Here is a 19,966-nt window from a genome sequence, read left to right as displayed (position 1 = left end):
TTTTACTCAGTAGCTATGGATGAATCGACGGATATTTTTATCGGTGACTCCCTTACACAGTTTGACCATATGTCCCTTGAATTAGCATTTGCGAGGCATTATTGTTATTTTGTTTTTTTTAATGAATGCGCTTTAATTTCCTTAATCAGTGATGAATGAAATAAAGTTATTTTCGATATGTGGTTAGCAGAACTGTTTTATTATGATATTTCAAACTACCCACATGTTTTTTAAGTTTTGAATCCTGCGGACAATACTTTAAAAATTTAACGTCCTCTTTGCTTGCCATGGGTGTTAGGGCGAATCCTGCGGTGGGTGTGATCACTACTACTAAACCACACTCGCACCTCGTCCATATTCCTCTGCGGAACCTCTAACAAATTGGTATACGCGGGAATGTACGCGTAGTGAAACCTGACGTGAAGTTTGTTTCTGTGTAATGCTTATTATGTGTAGTGCTGCCATAGTCTCATCATTGCCGACTCACTATATCGAGTCGGCGATGGTGTTATCAGCAGAGCCCCCAAGTTAGGATGGAATGCCTCTATCTTGCGCGTAGTAATAATGTTGCAGAGTGCGTAATCAAACTCATGGCCACCATAACCAAACGCAAGGCGATGAAGAATATTTTCTGGTTCCTTTTGTAAGAAGAATAGTGTTTTAGTTGATTCGTGTAATATTTGAATATTCATAACATTTTAATGGTTGCATGGTTCACAGCCACCCTTACTTCATTATGCAAAACTATTTTTCAACTACAGGAATATTTTCTTTTATAGCGATTACCCAGTCAACACAAGCTAAAACTGCTTTAGTTGGTATTTGTCTGGTGCCCTGGGCACTGAACTGGGGAGGAGAGTGCCGAATTCACCCTTTACCTGCTCTATTTCTACATTACACAGAGAAGTAAAAATGCGTGCTTGCTTGTTTCGGCTGACAACAGTATCTTGTTGCGTTGGCCCACCCAGAGTCCTCAAGTGTAGAAATGGTCTCATGACAATAGGATCAGGTCAAAACTTCGAAAGTGAGCATGTAAGTGGGTTCAGAGGCCAGTGGCGTCCGCAAAGGGGCCACTCAAGACACCCGTGCTCCCTCCACAACACAAGCCGGTGAAAAATTATTTTAAAAAAATAATATTTTTTTAAATTAATATATGTGAAAAAATTATTGAATTATCGAAAGAAAAAAATACGCTTTATATGCTATATAAACCAATTTCTGTTGAATTAAAAATGCTTTTTGAAGGGTGGTAACCAGGGCCGCAACTGGGGGGGGGGGGGGGGGCAAGCGGATCTCGTGCTCCTGGCGCTGGACCCGAGGGGGCACACATTTCATTTTGAAACCTTTTCAACATTACAAGGGAGCGTCAAAATGTGCGCTTGGCTCGGGTGACCAAGCATCTAGTTGCGGTCCTGGTGGTAACTCAAAATCTCTCTCGGGAAAATTTTTTTCGTGCCTCTACAAACGTTGATCCTGCGTATGCTCCTGAATTGGTTTAGCAGATATTTCTAACTAGGTGGGAGCTCAAGCAAAACCACTTTGCCCAGGAAAGCCTATGATGCAGTGGCTCTGCCATGCATCACTGTAAACCCTTGTAAATGATCGAGGAAATGCGGGTCCTGGCAATGCGAGTTGATCACGATGTCCTTGAAAGGATCAGGGTCTGTTCTTCTATAAGTTCTGGCCCTGAACAAATATGAAAGGCACGTGCCCTCATTTGCCCGTGTGAGAAACGGACATTGGAAATTTTGACCCCCTCCACACTTCACCGAGAATTTTTGCAGTGGGTGAGGGTGGAGCAAATTGAAAAGAGAGCACCCCACTTAACCAGCCCTGATCAGTGCCGTCTTCATAAAGACAGTGGACGGGCCCAACGGGCATGGTTCGCGGGCCTCAAGCGTGGGTGGATATACTGGGGGGAGGGCGTGGGGACATTGCCCCCTCCCCAGCGTCAAAGGGGGATTCAACTGATCTAATGTATATATGAATTGACATCATCATCATCGTGCCCCCCAGCAATAATGACCTTGCCCCCAGACTTCCAAGTCCATCTCCGCTTATGGCCTCAAGAGAAGAGGGGCCCTCACAAAAATGAGAATCAGTTCAAATTTTCGAGAATTCGCCTGTTAAGGGTCCCAGAAAAATCGCCCGAGGTAGGGTATACGATTCTCTTAAGACGGCCCTGCCCCAGATTAAGTTTCGATCATTTCAACTCGAGCAAAATAAAGGGGAAAAAAAATTCAAATTTTTGATTTTTTGTAAATACTTATATATAACATGGAGGGAGGAGGAGCTTAAGACGCTAGTTGTGACGTCACGGTGGCGTAGACTTCCACAATCACCAACGAGAACACACCCAGTACGTGACGTCGTGCCCCGATGAGATCTCAATCAATCAAAAGCCTGACTTTCGGACCAGCAGACCTTGAAAATCACATGACGTCACTGGTTGATAGATGTCACGTGATTGCTCACATGTTCGACTCCGAGGCCACTTTGAATGTTATTAGGGAAGCCTTTTGTGGAGTCCTTTGTTTTTGATCGTGTCTCTCATTAGGCCGGAGCTGATCACCGAAAATGCATCCAAGAAACCACATAATCGTAAGTTTGATATTTAACAGTAATTTACGTGCAAATTTCCATCATGTCGCTGCCTAAGATACCCTTCGTTTGTTTGTTTACATTTTTTTTTTAAATATGCTAATCACCGGAACCTCAGTATTGCACAGGGTCGTGGCGGATGAAAGTCGGTCGGGGCCCCGGGTGCAAAAGAAAATGTTGGCACCCCCCTAAATTAGAAAAAAGTATGAAGTTTGTGTTTTTCGGTGCCCCGGGCGCGCGCCGTTTAATCCGTCTCTGGCGCAGGGCTTTGGATTTAATTTCTAAGTGGTTAAAATGAGTGTTTTTCTTTTACAGATTGCTGATGATTATGAAGGCCAGCCACTCCAGTCATTTTGTATTCCCCGTCATTATGAAAGTTATTTAGAGACTGTCTTGGTCCCTTCTGGGCTCATCAGTGACAGGTATTTGCTCATTTTAAACAATTTCTCAATCTACAGTCGAGTGCACTCATGACATACCACGGATATAACATACACCGTAGGGCTGTAACGACGCTGGGGAAACGGGGGAGGGGGCCTCGCTAAAAATATGCACTTGTTTTGCAACCTTTTCAAGGGAGTCCCAAGAAAGAAATTCTTTCCCTGAGAAGGCACGTTACATTCCTGATACACTGTGGATATAACATATGGTTGTGTAATCTTTGAATTTTGGCTCGTTCACCTCTGTATATTTTTACCTCTGTTATAACATGCCTTGCTTAAAACATACACTGTGGATGTAACATATTAAAGGAATGGTCTGAAAACCCTGATTGGTGATATGTGGGTTCCAACGAGTAGCAATAACTTGTCAAGACCCTCTCCATCATCGCCCTGCCGATTCAATGAGCTGTAGTGCAAAAATGACATGGCTAAATAAGTTAACTATTTTTGTTTCGTGATGCCTAAAAGGCTTACAAAAGAGTAGAAAATAATAAAACATAACTAGGGGCCAGGACCGTCTTAAGAGCATCATGGGTCCCCTGGCCGAGTGGTTTTTCTGAGGCCCTAGCTGATAACTTCTCGAAACATTCAGCTACTTCTTGTTTTTCTGAGGCCCCTGGGCCGTTCCCGGGTGGGCTCATGCGTTAAGTCGGCACTGCTACGGGCCTACCGGGATTGCCCAATAATAAAATAAAGTTGACTCTAGTAATCTATAATAAAGGATTAGAATGCTTATTGTGAGTGAATGTGATTTAAATATGAGTAATAAAGATCTATATATTTTATATCACATTTACATATACAGTCGAATCCCATTTTAACGAATACTGTTATAGCGAAAATCTCGTTTCAATGCACACTTTTCTGAGGCGTCAGATAAGTTTACATAGGAACGATGCAAATACCGAACAAAATTTTGCTATAACGAAGTGATTTTACCAGTCTCCCACATGAGGACAGTCTTAGCCGCATTTAGCTCCACTCAGGTTTTAATGCACCATCGCTCGACCAGAACCACAAGTTCTTGAAGATTGGACAAGGCCTTCCATGGCTTCTTGATGTAATGTAATCCCCTGAGAGAGGAATGGTTCTATCCGAGAAAATAATTCTGATATAATGAACTGCAAAAAAAAGAGACTTTTTTTTGTACAACATTCATTGTATGCCAGTGATATCTTGATGTTTTCTCACAAGAAAAACCAAAATTCTTTCAGTAAATGAGAAATTACATTACCAAAATCTCTCATCAGGCACTTGCGTAAAATTTTATCTTTCTCTACTTGTCAGTAATATTTTGACATTTAATATAATCCTGTCTTTTTGTGCAAACTGCATTATATATGCATTTTGAATTACTGAATTTTTATCTTTATGATCATGTTATTGATGGCGGTGATAAAGGAACAGTTGTTGTAAATCCACTCGCTCACTGTTGAAAAGCTATGTTAATTTAAGCGTATTATTCATTGGTGACATGTATATATTAATAAACATCAGTGGGTTTTTTCCGCAATAAATTGCACAATACTGTCAACTTCAAAGAAAAAAAGTTAGCATATAAACTTAAAACATTAACATTGCCAAAAAAGTCTGCATTTGAGACGTATATGTTATAACTGGTGTCTATGTTATAAGCGAGGTCTTGAAATTAGCTTATGTAGCAATAGCATATATGCATAAAAGGTATTATTGAGGTTGACATGAATAAAATAAGCTTATGTAGCACATAATTGACATGTATATGTTTATATCTTGTGTTTTCTAATCAATTTTCAAAACTTTTCAGGTATTAGGCCTAATCAGAAATTTATGCTACATGTCAGTTATGTGCTACATAAGCTTACTTTGTCCTCCACGACATTCTCAATACTGTATGCTATTGCTACATAAGCTAATTTCAAGACCTCACTTATAACATATATGGCGGTTATAACATACTTCTCGAATCACCTGGGGGTATGTTATAACCAAACTCGACTGTATGTCACTAGCTTTTAGTGATATAGATTGGGGGGGGGGGGGGCGCTGGGCTAAGGTATTTTGTGACACTGCAAAAAATAGATTTATGGTGTACAATACATATCGTACCTTTACGATATCTGTAAATGGCCTCTGTATCGGTGCTAGCTTTCATGAGACAGATGACAGGCATAACATCAGGGCCATCTTAAGAGCATCATGGGGCCCCTGGGCCAAGTGGTTTTTGTGAGGCCCCCTCTTCCTTTGAGATGCCCGGGTAGGCCCATGCGTTAAGACGGCACTGCATAACAGCTGTTATCACTCTAGCCTAGAAGCACGAGGCCCCACAAGAGGAGGGGGCTGACAGGCAGGGACAAAACTAGAGGTTGGGCAAACAGGTCCCGGGCGGTGGACCAGAAGGGGCACCAAATTCATCCTTTTACTTTCTTTTATGTGGCAAGGGGCGTCAAAATACCTGTTTGCAGGTAATAGTACCGTGAAACCTGTACAAGATGGAACGTCAAGGGACTGAAATAATATTCCATTTTAAACAGATTTCTGTTTTATAAAGGTGCAAATCAAAGCACTAATCATAGAACACACTATATTTTGATTCAGTTTAAGACAGGTTTCCGTCTCATGCAATGCCCATCTTAGACAGGTTTCACTGTAGTATAGTAGAATAAATTCATTCTTTAGTTCCAACATATTTTGAAATAAAAATAAATTTCTTATTTGGAAGTTTTATCTTGGAGAAATTTTTGCGACCCCCCCCCCCCCCCCCCCCTGATTCATTGATGTGACATGGGGTCACAACCTATGGTTTGCGCACCACTGCTCTAGGGTATGGAAAACTGAAGGTAAAATTATCGATGTCTGTATGGGTGAAGTCCAGCCCATTTATGTTACTTAATTTTATTGAAAGGATGGACAAAATGACATTTAATCGTCATCATATCATTTCAAACAGTATAAATTGCTAGAAGCACTAGTATGTGTAGATTAGTTATAAATTACTACTTATTTGCATAGTTTTAAATTACTACAGGGTTTTTGATATTTCAACTGTAACGTTTTCCTGAACTTCTAAAATTTGCATTCCCTGCCAATGCTCCATTTTTGTATCACTAAGTATCGCTTATCACTACAGTTGCTTGACAAATTCTGAAGTTCTCGTGCTTTTTCAAGGAAACTAGGTGTCTCTGGAGGCAAACAGGTTTTTTTTAGTAAAATATTAAAGTTTTTCAGATGAAAACTACTACTCATTGAGATTGTTATTAACATAAAAGTTTTCTGAACCTTTCTTTTTTTCCAGAATCGAGAGGCTGGCACGAGATATTGCAGAAGATTATGACCAGCAACCTTTTACAGCTCTGTGCGTTCTGAAAGGTGGATACAAGTTCTTCACTGATCTCATTGACAAGATAAAACAATATGTCAGAACTGTGAATGTGAAAACGGGCCCAATATCAGTTGACTTTATTCGTTTGAAAAGTTATGAGGTACCGTTCATTTATGATTCATGTATGCTTTTAGCTATATAAGAATTCATTGCACGTATGATGATATGCGAATCAATAATAGGCCTATTATTCATATGAACAGTCAGAACACTGTATAACAAATTATCACTTAAAATGTTAATCCCTATTAGACATGGGATCTATCTATCCTATGCCCAATCCAGGAATAATCCCTATCCAGGAAGATTAGTCAGGAGATGTTGATTCAGTGTATGGGTTCGTTAAATCATCCTGTATTTTATGGGACAGAGACTTATTTTCTTATATTTTCTGCTCTTGGGAGGGACGATCGCTTCCTTCTGGATTGGTGACTACTTCTCAGATAACGTTCAGCATTATTAACAAATCGGGCTCACTTGCCATTAAATTACTCCGCTTATAAAGTTATTTTTATTTGGTTCCCAGGTTTGGTGCTATGCGGAGGCTTAACTGTATTAAAGTAGTAGAACTTGTGTGATTATGAAGCAGAGAGCAAGCAGACCTTCAACATGATGCTTACATAACATGAAAATTCAAGCATTTACCATTTTCAGTTGAAAATATAAAAGTTGGATGGCAGCACGAGTAGAACATAAAAAAATAAGCTCAACTCAGACAACATGTACCTTAGGTCCATATATATATATATATATATATATATACTCATACATGCCTACCTGCACTACACATTCCAGCATGTATCGATTCATTAGAAATTCCGCAGAGAAGTTTGTACGAGGTGAGTGTAGGATTCAATACAGTCAAACCTGTATGAAACAGGCATCAAGTGACAAATAATATTCCATTTTAGAAAGAAATTTCCGTTTTATAAAGGTGCAAATCAAAGCACTAATCATTGAACAGATTATATTTTGATTCCGTTTAAGACTGGTTTTCGTCTCATACAGTGTTCGTCTTAGGCAGGTTTCACTGTAGTAATATCATTCTGGGCTAAGAAATCATGCTGTGGGTATTTTTAAATCGACATTCATTCCTTATGATTTTATCTGATGCCTTGAGCAAACTAAATCGATATTACAATTGTAACAATGGGTATTAATCATCACAATGATTATTACAATTATGATCACAATTTTTTTCCATTGTTAAAAAAGCTGTAATATCCAGTTATGTATTGATTCTTTTTAATTTTCATGGAAAAAATAGATTATTTCAGGGGTTGACAAATCAAGGAAAAAAATCTACGTGTCACTCAGATATTTTATGAGCCAGGACTATATTTTTTTACCTGAGCTAATAATTTCACACACATAGAAAATTTTAGGTGCCAGTACCAATTGTTTAATCTCCACGACCATATGGGATTTGTCAAGCTCTAGATTAGGCCTATACCATATTTAAAAATTTATTTTGGTTACTAAAAGTTTTCCAACTGGATGTTGTGTAAAGATGCTTATTTTTGAAGATAATGAATTTTCTTTAGGAAAGAAAAATTCTCTCGTCTCTGCCTTACCATGAATTAAACCCAGGTCCGGCAAACGAGGAATCTGGGTTCAATTCCTGGTAGAGGCAGGGATGAAATTTTCTTTCCTAAAGAAAATTCAACATCTCCAAAAATAAGCACTGTTACACAACATCCAGTTTTCTGTATATTTTGCATATTATAGGCCATTTGAAGAAAATTCAAAATATTGATATTTTGAACGCTGATAGAGGCCAAAAATGGATTTAAAAATTCTGCAAGTCTTTGAGTGATGTCATTCAAACAACACATGATCCGGTACAGCACAGACAAAGAAGAAAAAAAAAAGATAAATTTAAAGGAGAATTTTTAAGAATTTAAATTTTTAGTTGAGGAAAGCTGGAGAAGAGAGCAAAGTTTTAGATATCACTAATAATGCCATTTGTTGTTGTTTTAATAATTTTTTCAGGTTTAATAATTGCATTAATGTTATTTTTTTTGTTTTGTTTTTATGTGCGTCTTTGTGAGATGAATGCAGTTAAATTTTTGTCGTCGTTTTTTGAGAGTCACACCTTAGGATGCTTTCCTTGTTAGTCACTGATTTTTTTCCCATTTTTCAGGATGACACGTCATCAGGAGAACTGAAAGTGATGGGGATAGACAGCTTATCATCACTTACAGGAAAGGTGAAATAATAAGTTACTTTCTCATTAAATTATTGTCTTTTCTTCCTCACAGAATTTTTCAGATATAAGCAGAGAGATTCAACCAAATTTTGTTTCAAAATGGGTAAGTGAAAATTAAAATTCTTGATGCCAGGTGCGGATCCAGGGCAATATGTAAGGGCTGTATAAGTATCACACATACCATATTTTAAGAAATTTTTTTTTCTATACATTAATGTTTTACTCTTGGGTTTTAAACAGGATGATTGTCCCCTAATGGATCTGTACCTAGATGACCTATTGTAGCTTGGGAGTATTTTTTTTACCATCAAAAATGCCTAGATTTTATCAGTTTATTTTGCCATTGCTAGCAGTATGTACATGTTGTTTGAATTTTGATTTTAATTAGTTGCTGTTTTGGTCTTGGTATGGATTGAAAAAAAAAATCTTGTGAAAAAATTGTTGGTCCTCGTTGGTTATCAATTGGCAATGAAAAAAAATCAGCCATACCTTATGTGGGAGTGCTTTGAATGTTGAAATAAAGATTGTGCTTACACAGCTTCTGTTTTCTGGACCCTTCAGAAAAACTGGATCTGGAAAACAGATCCTTCACAAGATATAAATTAATGAAAACATGAATTTGGCATTTTATTTCTTTTGCGGTAAATTAACTCTATGATTTTACGTCTCGCACAAAATTACTGTTTCCACAAAATTAATGACCCCTTTTCACAAAAACATTATGCTATGCGTATAATAAAAAAAAAGTCTTGACAGATCCTCGGCTTAAATCTCAAGCATTAATAAGAACTGCAGGTTACTAAGTTTTTTAAATTGTGCCAATTTGAAAAATCTTGCCAATGATCATCACAATTGTTTTTTTTTTGTAATTTTGTAAAACCTAAGTGAAGCTCAGCCTACTCATTTCTTCCTTTTTTTGTTTTTATGAACAGAACTTGTTGATAGTAGAGGACATAATTGATACTGGACTTACGATGAAAAAGTTGCTGAAACTATTAGAAGAATATCAGCCTAAATCTGTCAAGGTTGTCAGGTGAGTGAACTAACGTGATCAGATATTTGATATATTACTAAACCAGACAAATCCAGAGTGAACCTTCTGTGAAGTTTATTTCTGTGTAAGGTTTGTTAGGTGTAGTGCTGCCATCAATTTTTCTAACTATGCATGAAGTGTAATTATAGAATAGTATATCGTTGTAGGCCTATTGCTCTCTGTGGCAAGACTTTTTAATGGGGAGATCGTCTCACATTTGTGCCTCAAAGTTGAATATTTGATACAGTAGAACCTCTCTCTTAATTTGCTCTACTTTAACTATATTTCCCTGTGTGTACTACAAAATACCCTTTTGCAGTCAATACTTATTTTTATGAACTCGAATGGACGTAAAATGGAAAGTTTATAAATGGGAAGATTAAGAAAAAAACTTTTTTGTGTGTGTTTGAGACCAGAGGAATAGTTTTCAAAATCCAGAATTTACTTGTACGACCATAATATATTCAAGATTTTTTTCCATGATCTGCAGTTATGAGGTACCAGCAAGAGCATGAAACAAGTGCAACTCTCACAATATAAAAGTATTAGGGGGTGCACATACACTCAAGACACATGTTTCGGCATGTAATGATTTGTTAGAAATTCTGCAGAGGGATGTGTACGGAGTGCATGTACAGTTAAGTAGTAGTAATTATGCAGTACCATTATCCGAGGCTACTTTGCACCTACTGGGGTGACTTTTCACCAAAGTTGGAAAAAAGTATTCAATGTTACCTAGCAGGTACTCTAATGTTATTTCCCAACTTTGAGGTGCATCTTCCCATTAAAAAGTATTGCCATAGAGAGCAACAGGCCTACTAATGGTACAAATATTCAATCATTATGCATCAACTTCTGAAATATAGATGGCAGCATTGAAAAATTAGACACAACACTGGATACACGTTCAGACTGTTAGGTACACACTTACACTTCCGTCACAACTTGCTCAGTAGCAAATTGCCCATACCGATAGACCTGAGTTGTGCTCGTTTTGAAAGAAAAACAGCTATTCTAATGAATATTTCCAAACAGTTTTGATTCTGCCTGACAGGAGATGTTATCGATCAACTCATTCATTTGAGTCATTGATGCATTTGTTATTTTGTGACTGAATTTTTCATTGACAAAAGTTCCAGGTAGAATTGAGCAGCCCAAATATGTTTAGAAAACAATATCAAAATGGCAGATGCATCAGTAACTCAAACATATGAGTTGGCCGATAACATCTCCTGTTGAGCAGACTTAAAACTGTTTGGGAAGTATTCTCATTAGAATAGCAGCTTGGTAACATCAAATATTTTTTTCAGCACTGCTGCAATGTCACTCCTGTAGGTAGAAGGTAGCCTTTGATTACCATAGAACTTCTCTTAATGGGCTGTACTGCTATGTTTGCTTCAAAAAATCATTTTACAGTCTTTTTTTTATGAACCTGAACAGTTAGTTCATAAAATGAAAAGTTTGCTAATGGGAAAGGCGTTCAAAGAAATGGCTCATTGTTTGAGACCAGAGGACTAGTTCATAAAAACATGTCTGTTGTAAAATGAAGCATTTGCTGCACAACCATAATATATTTAAGGATTTTTTTTATGAACTATATTAATGAGGTAATTTGAAAGTTGATTTAGGTCATTAAAAAAATTATATCTCGATGCACACTGCTTCCCATATAATCTTCATGGAGTTCGGTGGGCTTCCAGTTTCATTATGTTTAAACGTATTCTAAAGTGGTTGGGAGAACAAAAAAATTCTTGTAATCACATACTTAAACTTTGTATAAATTTGGTGCCTTCATACTAAGCAGGGCTGCAGCAACCGGCTTTGTTACTTTTTGTCGGAATTCTTTCCCACAGAATTGCACAACTTCGAACTGAATGGTACACTTTTTTCTTCTGGACTGCTTTTGGAATTCCTGATTGATATTTATGCGAAGAATTTTACCCATAAATTTTCCTTTGTGACTCCAATCTTTTCTACAGATATCTTGATTCCTATTCCTACACAGAGCTGTACCTTGACAATTCTAATAAGACGTACATGTCAGCCATTTTGCAGGCTCGCTATAATCTTGTACTGGGTTACACAGCCATTTTAACCACGGTTGCCCTCTCTGTGACAGTCTATGTTCCACAGACTTTTCATATTTCTTTTTCTTTGCACCTGACCTATGCTAATCTTCCTACATGGTCACCTTTTCGATATTTCACCCCTCCCCCTTTCCAATTGGATTTGTAGTTCTATTAATTCTGTAAAAACATGCATTAGTAACATGCACATGTAAAAAAACGTTAGTTTTATTCTTAGGCCGGAATTACATTATAAAAGTTCTTTTATGAAACTTGTGAAAATGCAACCAATAAGCATATCTGCTGTATTCGAGCGAATGTAATCAATATTGTCTATTGGTTGTGTGTTTTATAGTTTTGTAAAACACATTCTATCATGCTTTTATAATGTAATCCTGGAATTAGAATTGTGTGTATTTTATGATTAGATGTTCTTCTCACCAGTGTCTTTAACATGTATATATGTATCTCAACTCACACACGCATCCCCCCCCCCCCCACACCTTTTTCTGTTTAATATAACTTTGTGTTTGCTTGCTCATAAGCTTCGGCCTAAAGCAAAAAATAAAATACTTTACTTTGCATTATTATATCGGTTTTTATTTGGCTTTCAGTTTATTTCTGAAGAGGAATTTAGTAAGCAATGGATATAGACCTGATTGTAAGTAACTTTTTTTTTTTTTAAATATTTGATTACCATCAAAGTTTTCTCTAATTTCATATTTTATGTCCACTGACCAAGGCAGTGTTTTCTTAAGGCAATCGATCATGCTCGTCAATGGCAAATTTTGGGATTTTGCTTTTGTGGAACCACTTTCAGTGTGTGACTGTGCATACGCACAGCTCAGAAGGAAACACTGATTAGCATTGAAACAGATGAATGATTTTCATTTCATGACACAACACCACTTATTCCAATTTGAATCATTTTTCGGAATCGAAATTATCATTTCCTTTTTAAATTAATAGCAGACATGAGATTAAACCTGTATAACTAGGTTGAGGGTTGATTACAATGTAAGTGGAGACAATTCATTGGGAATATCTGAACCCATTTTTTTTTATACCTTTCAATGTTAAGTGATGAATAGAACTGAAGTATCAAAATATGAATATTATAGTTTTAGATGGTAATTATTCTGTTTTGTGTAAAACTGAGTGAATTTAGCTTTATATTGATGCTGCAGTCCACGCCGCTCGACGTGATCCCATCAGGATTTTGAGTTTCTGGTAACAAGAACCGAGTAACTATGTCCCCCTTTTTGCAAATACTGTGACCATACATCCTATGGTCTAACAGGACATGTGGTAAACAAGTATTAGTAAAATGGGGCAACTGTTTTTCTTTCTCACATAATTGGTTGTATAAAACAATCATTCCATTTTTTTTTTAAATTTTAAAACTTCTTTTTTCCTTTAAGCTCAAATCCTGCATTTTTGTTATTCAGCCATTGCGAAGTGTTAGAATGGAACTGTCTAATGTATACCACAACTTAGGATGTACTTTTTGATGCACAATGCTTCGCGGGTCCTTGAGAAAGTCTCTTGGAAGTATAAATTTGAATCTGGCCAACAAAAATAAACTGATGAACTAAAGGAAAGGTTTTTTTTCCCCATACATTTCACTTCACTATAGTAAGGCCATTGCAAAAGCGGCCTCTCACACACTCACTAGGTAGTAAATTGCCTATGCAATAGACCTGAGTTGTGCTCGGTTTGAAAAATAAAATCCTCTCACACACATGGATCACAGCAAATAGTACGGACCAATTACGACATTAAGTGTAGAAATGTTTGTCCACAAGGAGGGAGAGGAGAAAACACATTTTAGCTTCCTACATAGTCTTGCAGCCTGGTAAAGATAACTTACAGGGAAAAAATAAGTTTTATTAAACCTTAGCTTCAGAATGCACAAAAAATTTTCTCGAGGAAAAAATAGAATTTATTACATTATCTAAAGTCCCAATAAAATTATAAACAATTTTTTTCCGATGTTCTGATATTAATGTTTCATTCTTTGCAAAAGTGATCACAATACCCTAATGATAACATTATCTATGATTATAATAAGCACCATTGACTGCATTTTTGTATGTATTTACATTTGTGTGCCCACACACATTGTTAATTATGTAATTTTTTTTGCAGACATGGGGTTTGAAATTCCAAACAAGTTCATCGTTGGTTATGCTCAGGACTACAATGAGTATTTCAGGGACCTTAATGTGAGTTGAATTCGAAAATTTCCTTTGAGAAGCTTAGAGCTTTGCTTCGAAAATAATTTCTTTATATTGCTTCTTTTGAGGGAATATTATAATATAGCACAGAAACCAAATCATAAAATAATTAAAGAAAAAGAGTAGCTTGTGTTATCAACACTTGCAAAATTGAGCATGTATTTTGCTTTATTACGGTTCAAGATGGCTAGCCTAACATTCAAAATTAATGTCGTATTCACATTAATGGGATGGAGAACAAAATCTTCTCAAGGATTCTCAAGAAGATCTGTTTGTATAAACCATTAACTTTTAGAAATATAATCGCTGTACAACATCACTGCATTTAAAAATAGTGTGTCCATCACAGGTAACATATTAACACTTGAAAACACATTTATGTTGAATAAATAATGATTGAATTTGTTTTAATGGAATCAATCTTTAAACAACACTGACTGCTACATTTCACAGCATGCTTTCAGAGTTATGAATGACTTGAAGTATTTTAACCAGTGTTCATTGCAACACAATTCAATTTGTCCAAACTCAAAGATATATTCATGTGAATGAGGTATCATTAAATGTTTTCTTTGAGGTCTATCAGTAAATATCACTCACTTTTATCTTCACCATATACTTTCTGAGGCATATACATTGGAAACGTGAACAATTTTTGCTACAATTGCTCACTTGCTAATCAGTCAGCCTTAATTTCTAGAGTTTTTGGGCTAAATACTTGATTTCAAAGATGCATTCAGATCAAAAATACATAACTTTTGTGAAGAACTAAATAAAAATAGAAGAATTGGTAAAATTCATGTACACTGTACAATTCGATATAGATCCAGTGCTGGAGGCTATGGCCCCCTTCAGGGACAAATAACATGGGGGGGGGGGAAATTGGTCAGTCCTATGAAATGCAAGACAATCCTATGAACCGACATAAATCAACCTTTCTGACATGTTGCCCTGGGTATTGTCACACCTGCATACATTCAGATCTCATTTATAGTTAATTGTACCTTATCATTTTGCATTTGAGGACAAAATAAATAAAGGCTTGTAAGCAGAGTGACAACAGCGAGTAAGTTCACTTTGCTAGTTATGTTGGCAGGGATCATTTAAAACAGTTATAGGCCGGTTTACAGTAAAAGTGATCAATGAAAAACCAAGTTCTTGCTAACTTTACAGTACTATTCTACGTATATTGCATACTATATCCTTTTAAATATGGGTTAAAATTTTTTGTGTGTAAACTATATTATGAGTAACACTTTTATGTATATATATTTCTTTTCAGCACGTCTGTGTCATAAATGAGAAAGGAAAAGAGAAATTCAAAGCCAAGTGATGATGAGAATCTTTCAGATTGAGATATACCACAAAAACTAATAAACTCTGTCCAATTGCTGCATCCTATCTTCTGGGAAAATATCATTTGTGATGCACATTTTTAAGACATTCCAAATGTTGTAGTTTGCAAAGAACCTCGAAAACTCTTAGTTATATCCTTGATATAAAAAAAATTAGATATGATTAAAAGATTCAGAGCTAAAGAGCACTCTGCTCCAGTGCGATTATAACTTTTAAGAGTTGACATGAAACACGAAGCTAAACTACAAATCCCTTATGAATTTTCTTACCCTAATGACAGCCACAAAAGCTTACTTTCTCCAATTTTTTTTTATCTGATTGTCAAAACAAAGTACAATCAAACTCATTTGATACAGGTGTGGTTAATGCAAGTGTCACATAAACCAAGGGTCCTTTGCTTGGACCCTTTTCACTTTGCTCAGTATGTAATCGAGGGGGATCCTTCAGCATTAGACTAATTTTAAAATGTTATATTTCAATATTATATTCAATATTTAAATTCCATTTGATATGAACTCATGTTGAATTTTATAAGACATTAGAGAGTGGATGATATGTTTATTATATGTTCTTAGATTACACTGTGTTGCTAATTAATTTTCACATGTTCGTTTTGGAAATGTTAAAAAAAATTCACTCAGTATTAATATCGGTGGCATTGCTGTTATAACTCAGTAAATGCTTTATTTTTTTACTGTATTCATATTAACTAAGTTCGATTGTATTTGTATGACTACTTAATTTAGTAAAATGGTTTTTACATAGCAATAACAGATGAGATCATTGAAGATACACGTTTCGATAAGATTATGAAATTTTAACTTGTATCATTTTTATTATTCAATCGGTTCTAATCTGTGAAATTGCATTGTAGGAAATTTTTAAATTTTCATTTGATTGGGAAAGAATTTTGCAAACATAATTCTGCTCAAAATCATTTGTAAGGGACAATAATTTTTATCGTTCAAAGTTTCATAAACTAGCTGAAATAATTCATTGAGTTCAGATGTTTTCATGGTGTTGCTACTTCTAATTAAATTCCAAAACTGACTTGATGTATCTCAATTATGTGAAGTATTTTACTATATAAAAATGGTTCTTGAGCATTTATTCCATGAATCTCTATTCTTTTTCTTCAACATTTTGGACATTTACTTATACATGGTATTGAATGTGTTTGAATCTGATATTTTTTGTTCGTCACTAAACTTTTGATGAGATACTGTTCAAAATAATTTTTCTATAACGGAAAGGAACCAAGTCTAGTTAACTTTTTTTGTGTGCAGAAAATGAAAATGATTGTGAAGTAGCTAAAGAAACTGAAAACTTTAGCATTTATTTCCTAGAGTCTCGAGAAAGTCATTCAATATACTTGTTAATTAATATTTGTAATATATCGTTGATTTGACTTCTTGAAATTTGAAAGTATTCAGTGTATTTATTCACAATGCACTAAATCCTCTTCCACGATTGTGATAAGTATATTTTGAAAGTTCTAGATGATATATATATATATATACAAAGTTATATTGTGTGTTTATTATATGTGAACGATCTGTCTATAATGGTCATCAGAAGTTGTATATAGTTGCCTCACAATTCAAACTTTAATTTGTTGCAAAATTAATATCAAATGAAGAAATTACATATTTTGCAGATTTTACTCTATGGAGGAATAATTCTTTGTGTGATACCCAATACTCTTGATGGGAGGAAAAAAGTACTAGAATACTGATGGACTCGCTAATAATTATAAATTTTCACATGTAAACAAAGTTTTTGTTTCCTGTTTTGTATCGCTTTTGTCAAGACTGTATGGATATCACAAACTTCACATATAGCAAATATTTTCACTTTTTTTCTGACTTTGTCATAAGTGGGTCCAACTGTATTTGCTTTATATACAGGGTATCCCGTAAGTCCTAATGTGGCCTTTACGTCATAAACCATTCATGGTAGAGGTATAGTGCTAATTTTGAAATGATCAAAAAATGTGTTTAAATAACAAACTTGTAGCAGTTTTGAGAGTGAAAATACAGTGTATTACAAAATAAAAACTAAATTTTTATGTATACACCCCCTGCTTAATGAGAAAGTTATTCAGAAGGTAACAAAAAAAATTCACACGTTTCAAAGTGCAATATTTGCTGCGATATTTGAATGCAAAAAAAAGAAAAGTTAGGAAAGAATGGCGTAAATGAGGGAAAGAAGCATCCATTAGTTTGTGGTGTTCTTTCCCATATTTTAGAATTCGAATACTTTTTTTAGCGAGTAATGCATTTAAAAACATGAATTTTTTTTTTTTTGCCTCATGAGAGGCAAGGCAACAACTTTCTAATTGGATTTTTTAAAATGATGTCCATATGAAAGTTTATTTTTTTATTTTGTGGCACACTATTTTTACTCTCGAAACTGCTAGTGATTTTCGAGCAGATTTTGAGCATTTTTTTAAATTTGAATCATTCTTCTATGACAAGCGGTTGATGAGATAGAGGCCACATTAGGACTTGCAAAACACCTCTGTATAGTATGACACGTATATTGCATAACACAAATTATAAAATATCATGTTAGATGTGTCCAAGACATGTAATTTGTGGAGCCTTAAAAGGCTTCATGTTGTGCCACTAATTGTCTTCCTTTTGGTTGAATAAAGGCAAGAAACTGTTTGAATTTTAAATCTGCTCAAATATTTAAATATTACAAAAATCATTTCTGCAGTTTATTTATATGCTCTAGCAGTCCCTCTCTTCTCCTGTTTGAGAATTTTATAGGTGCCGAGTCTGCCTTTGAATCAGCGAAAACTTGCTTTCAGTCTCGACACTAATTAACAAGGAGTGCAATCTAGTGTTTTCTTCCAAAAATTTTCAAATTTTACCTAGCTTAAAGATAACTGAAAACTATCTGATCTCTCAAATCTTTCCCTTATCAAGGTAGCAAGAAAGTTTTCCAATCCTTCACTGGTTACAGATTCATTCTTGTCAAATCTTTATCGTTCCAGCAGACATCCTAATATCCATAATCTTTTCTTGTATTGCTAATAGGTTGCCATAGGTGACCTTAGAAAGAATACTCGAGTTTTATGATATTTAACATTTTGGCACTCTTACCAATTTCTTCAACCTCGCTTATGCTCAACCAAATGCGGTTAACATATGGCAATTTCCCTGATGCATGCATGTTTCCAAGCAATCTGAGAATTGAATTGTGAGGCATCACTGTAATTATTTTATTTATAAATTGGCAGATTAATAAAGAAAATTTAGTTATATATTTGTCTTCAATTGTCTCTAATGGATATAGCTGTTATTGTTTCAAAAAAAAAAACAAACTATAAAGCACAATACAATGAAACCTTGCTTACAATGCTGACTAAGAAAAATATTGTAGAGGGATCATTGTATATATTGAGAGGCAGCAGTTTCTAACAGAGTATAAGCATTTCAAAATAAAAATGTCCCCAACATTTTTATGTCAAGTATCATAACGAGGTTTCATAGTACATTGATTTACTTGGGCAGCCGTTGATATTTGATCAACTTGGTGTCCTTTGTGGCAGTCCTTGATATTTTTATGGTGTTTTGATTTACCAAAAAAATCGGCTCATCTATGTATACTCAAAATTTTTTTAATTGGAAAAAGAAACTAGCGCACACATCATTTGATAAGATTTATTGAGTTTATGGTAAAGGAGTTTCACAACCACATTATGATCAGTTGACAATGAAAAACAAAGAAATTGGGATCACGTTGAAAATAAGTTTCAAGTTCTGCATACATTCTTTTTTTTTTGGGAATCAACAAATGGAATGAAAGATGAAATTTTCATTGTTTTCCAAGTTTCTATCAAACAAATCAACTTGTATAGATAGTATCAGTTTATTCTTTTATTTGAAAGAGAAACAACTGTCTGAGTTCATTGATAAATAGAATCGATTTCAAATGAGAAAGAAATTATAATAGTTATGTAAGCAGCAATTTGTGTGTGTGTAGAAGTATCACACATGATTATCAATATATCGTACTGAATGCGCACAGGAAAGTCGACATATGCTGTCGATGGCAGCATCCTTAGTGGTGAAATTCGAAGATTAGACACTTCAGAGAGAACAGCAAATGGGAAACACAGCAGAACGTGAATTCTGATATAAAAAGCGCTTAGTTGTGACGCCAAACAATGTAATGAAAAATCGGCGGATGCGAATTAAGGGGTTAGTAGCGTGTTTATATTTTTGGTGCATGCCACTTTGTTTGCCATTTTTTCAGTGATGGTTGTTATTATATTATATACCTTAATTGATATTTTGTAATATTTATGATGTTAGCTACTTGTACTGTGCACGAAACCAGATGGCAACACTTTCAAATGCGTAACACGCATTTTTCAGAAACACACTTCTCGTTAGGAACACACACACAACGTATTCTGACATGCGCTAATTCGTTAGAAATTCCTGAAAGGTATGTTTATACGAGGAGTGCATGTTCACACAATCAGTAGTTGTAGTATTTATGCTGTAAATTTTGGATATGTGTTCATCGTTTTTGTCGTTCTTCTTCAAATGACTGAATCTGAAGAACCAGATGCTTCCAGGTTCCCATCACGTATGAGATTTCCAAACACTAGAACTCGACTAGAAACTTACCCTTTTTTCAAACA

The 19,966-nt window shown here is 35.3% G+C and overlaps 1 protein-coding gene across 1 annotated transcript; it reads left to right on the top strand.

Annotated features, from left to right (window-relative positions):
* Positions 1–2,374: 2,374 nt before the first annotated feature.
* On the top strand, positions 2,375–18,577 carry LOC149088175 (hypoxanthine-guanine phosphoribosyltransferase-like). The gene is made up of 8 exons (XM_089245299.1): positions 2,375–2,601; positions 2,917–3,023; positions 6,319–6,505; positions 8,549–8,614; positions 9,547–9,647; positions 12,328–12,374; positions 13,862–13,938; positions 15,233–18,577. Exons 1-8 carry the CDS (start codon positions 2,578–2,580, stop codon positions 15,281–15,283), a joined length of 660 nt encoding a protein of 219 aa, XP_089101425.1. The 5' UTR covers positions 2,375–2,577; the 3' UTR covers positions 15,284–18,577.
* The last annotated feature ends 1,389 nt before the right edge of the window (positions 18,578–19,966 follow it).

Source organism: Pholcus phalangioides, unplaced genomic scaffold (assembly GCF_987345545.1).
Source record: "Pholcus phalangioides strain wild (caught in Gottingen) unplaced genomic scaffold, Ppha-v1.0 ptg000003l_1, whole genome shotgun sequence".
In the NCBI taxonomy this organism is placed as follows: Eukaryota; Metazoa; Arthropoda; class Arachnida; order Araneae; family Pholcidae; genus Pholcus; species Pholcus phalangioides.
The sequence above is the reverse complement of the archived record's forward strand: the minus strand, read 5'-3'. Positions and strand labels throughout refer to the sequence as shown.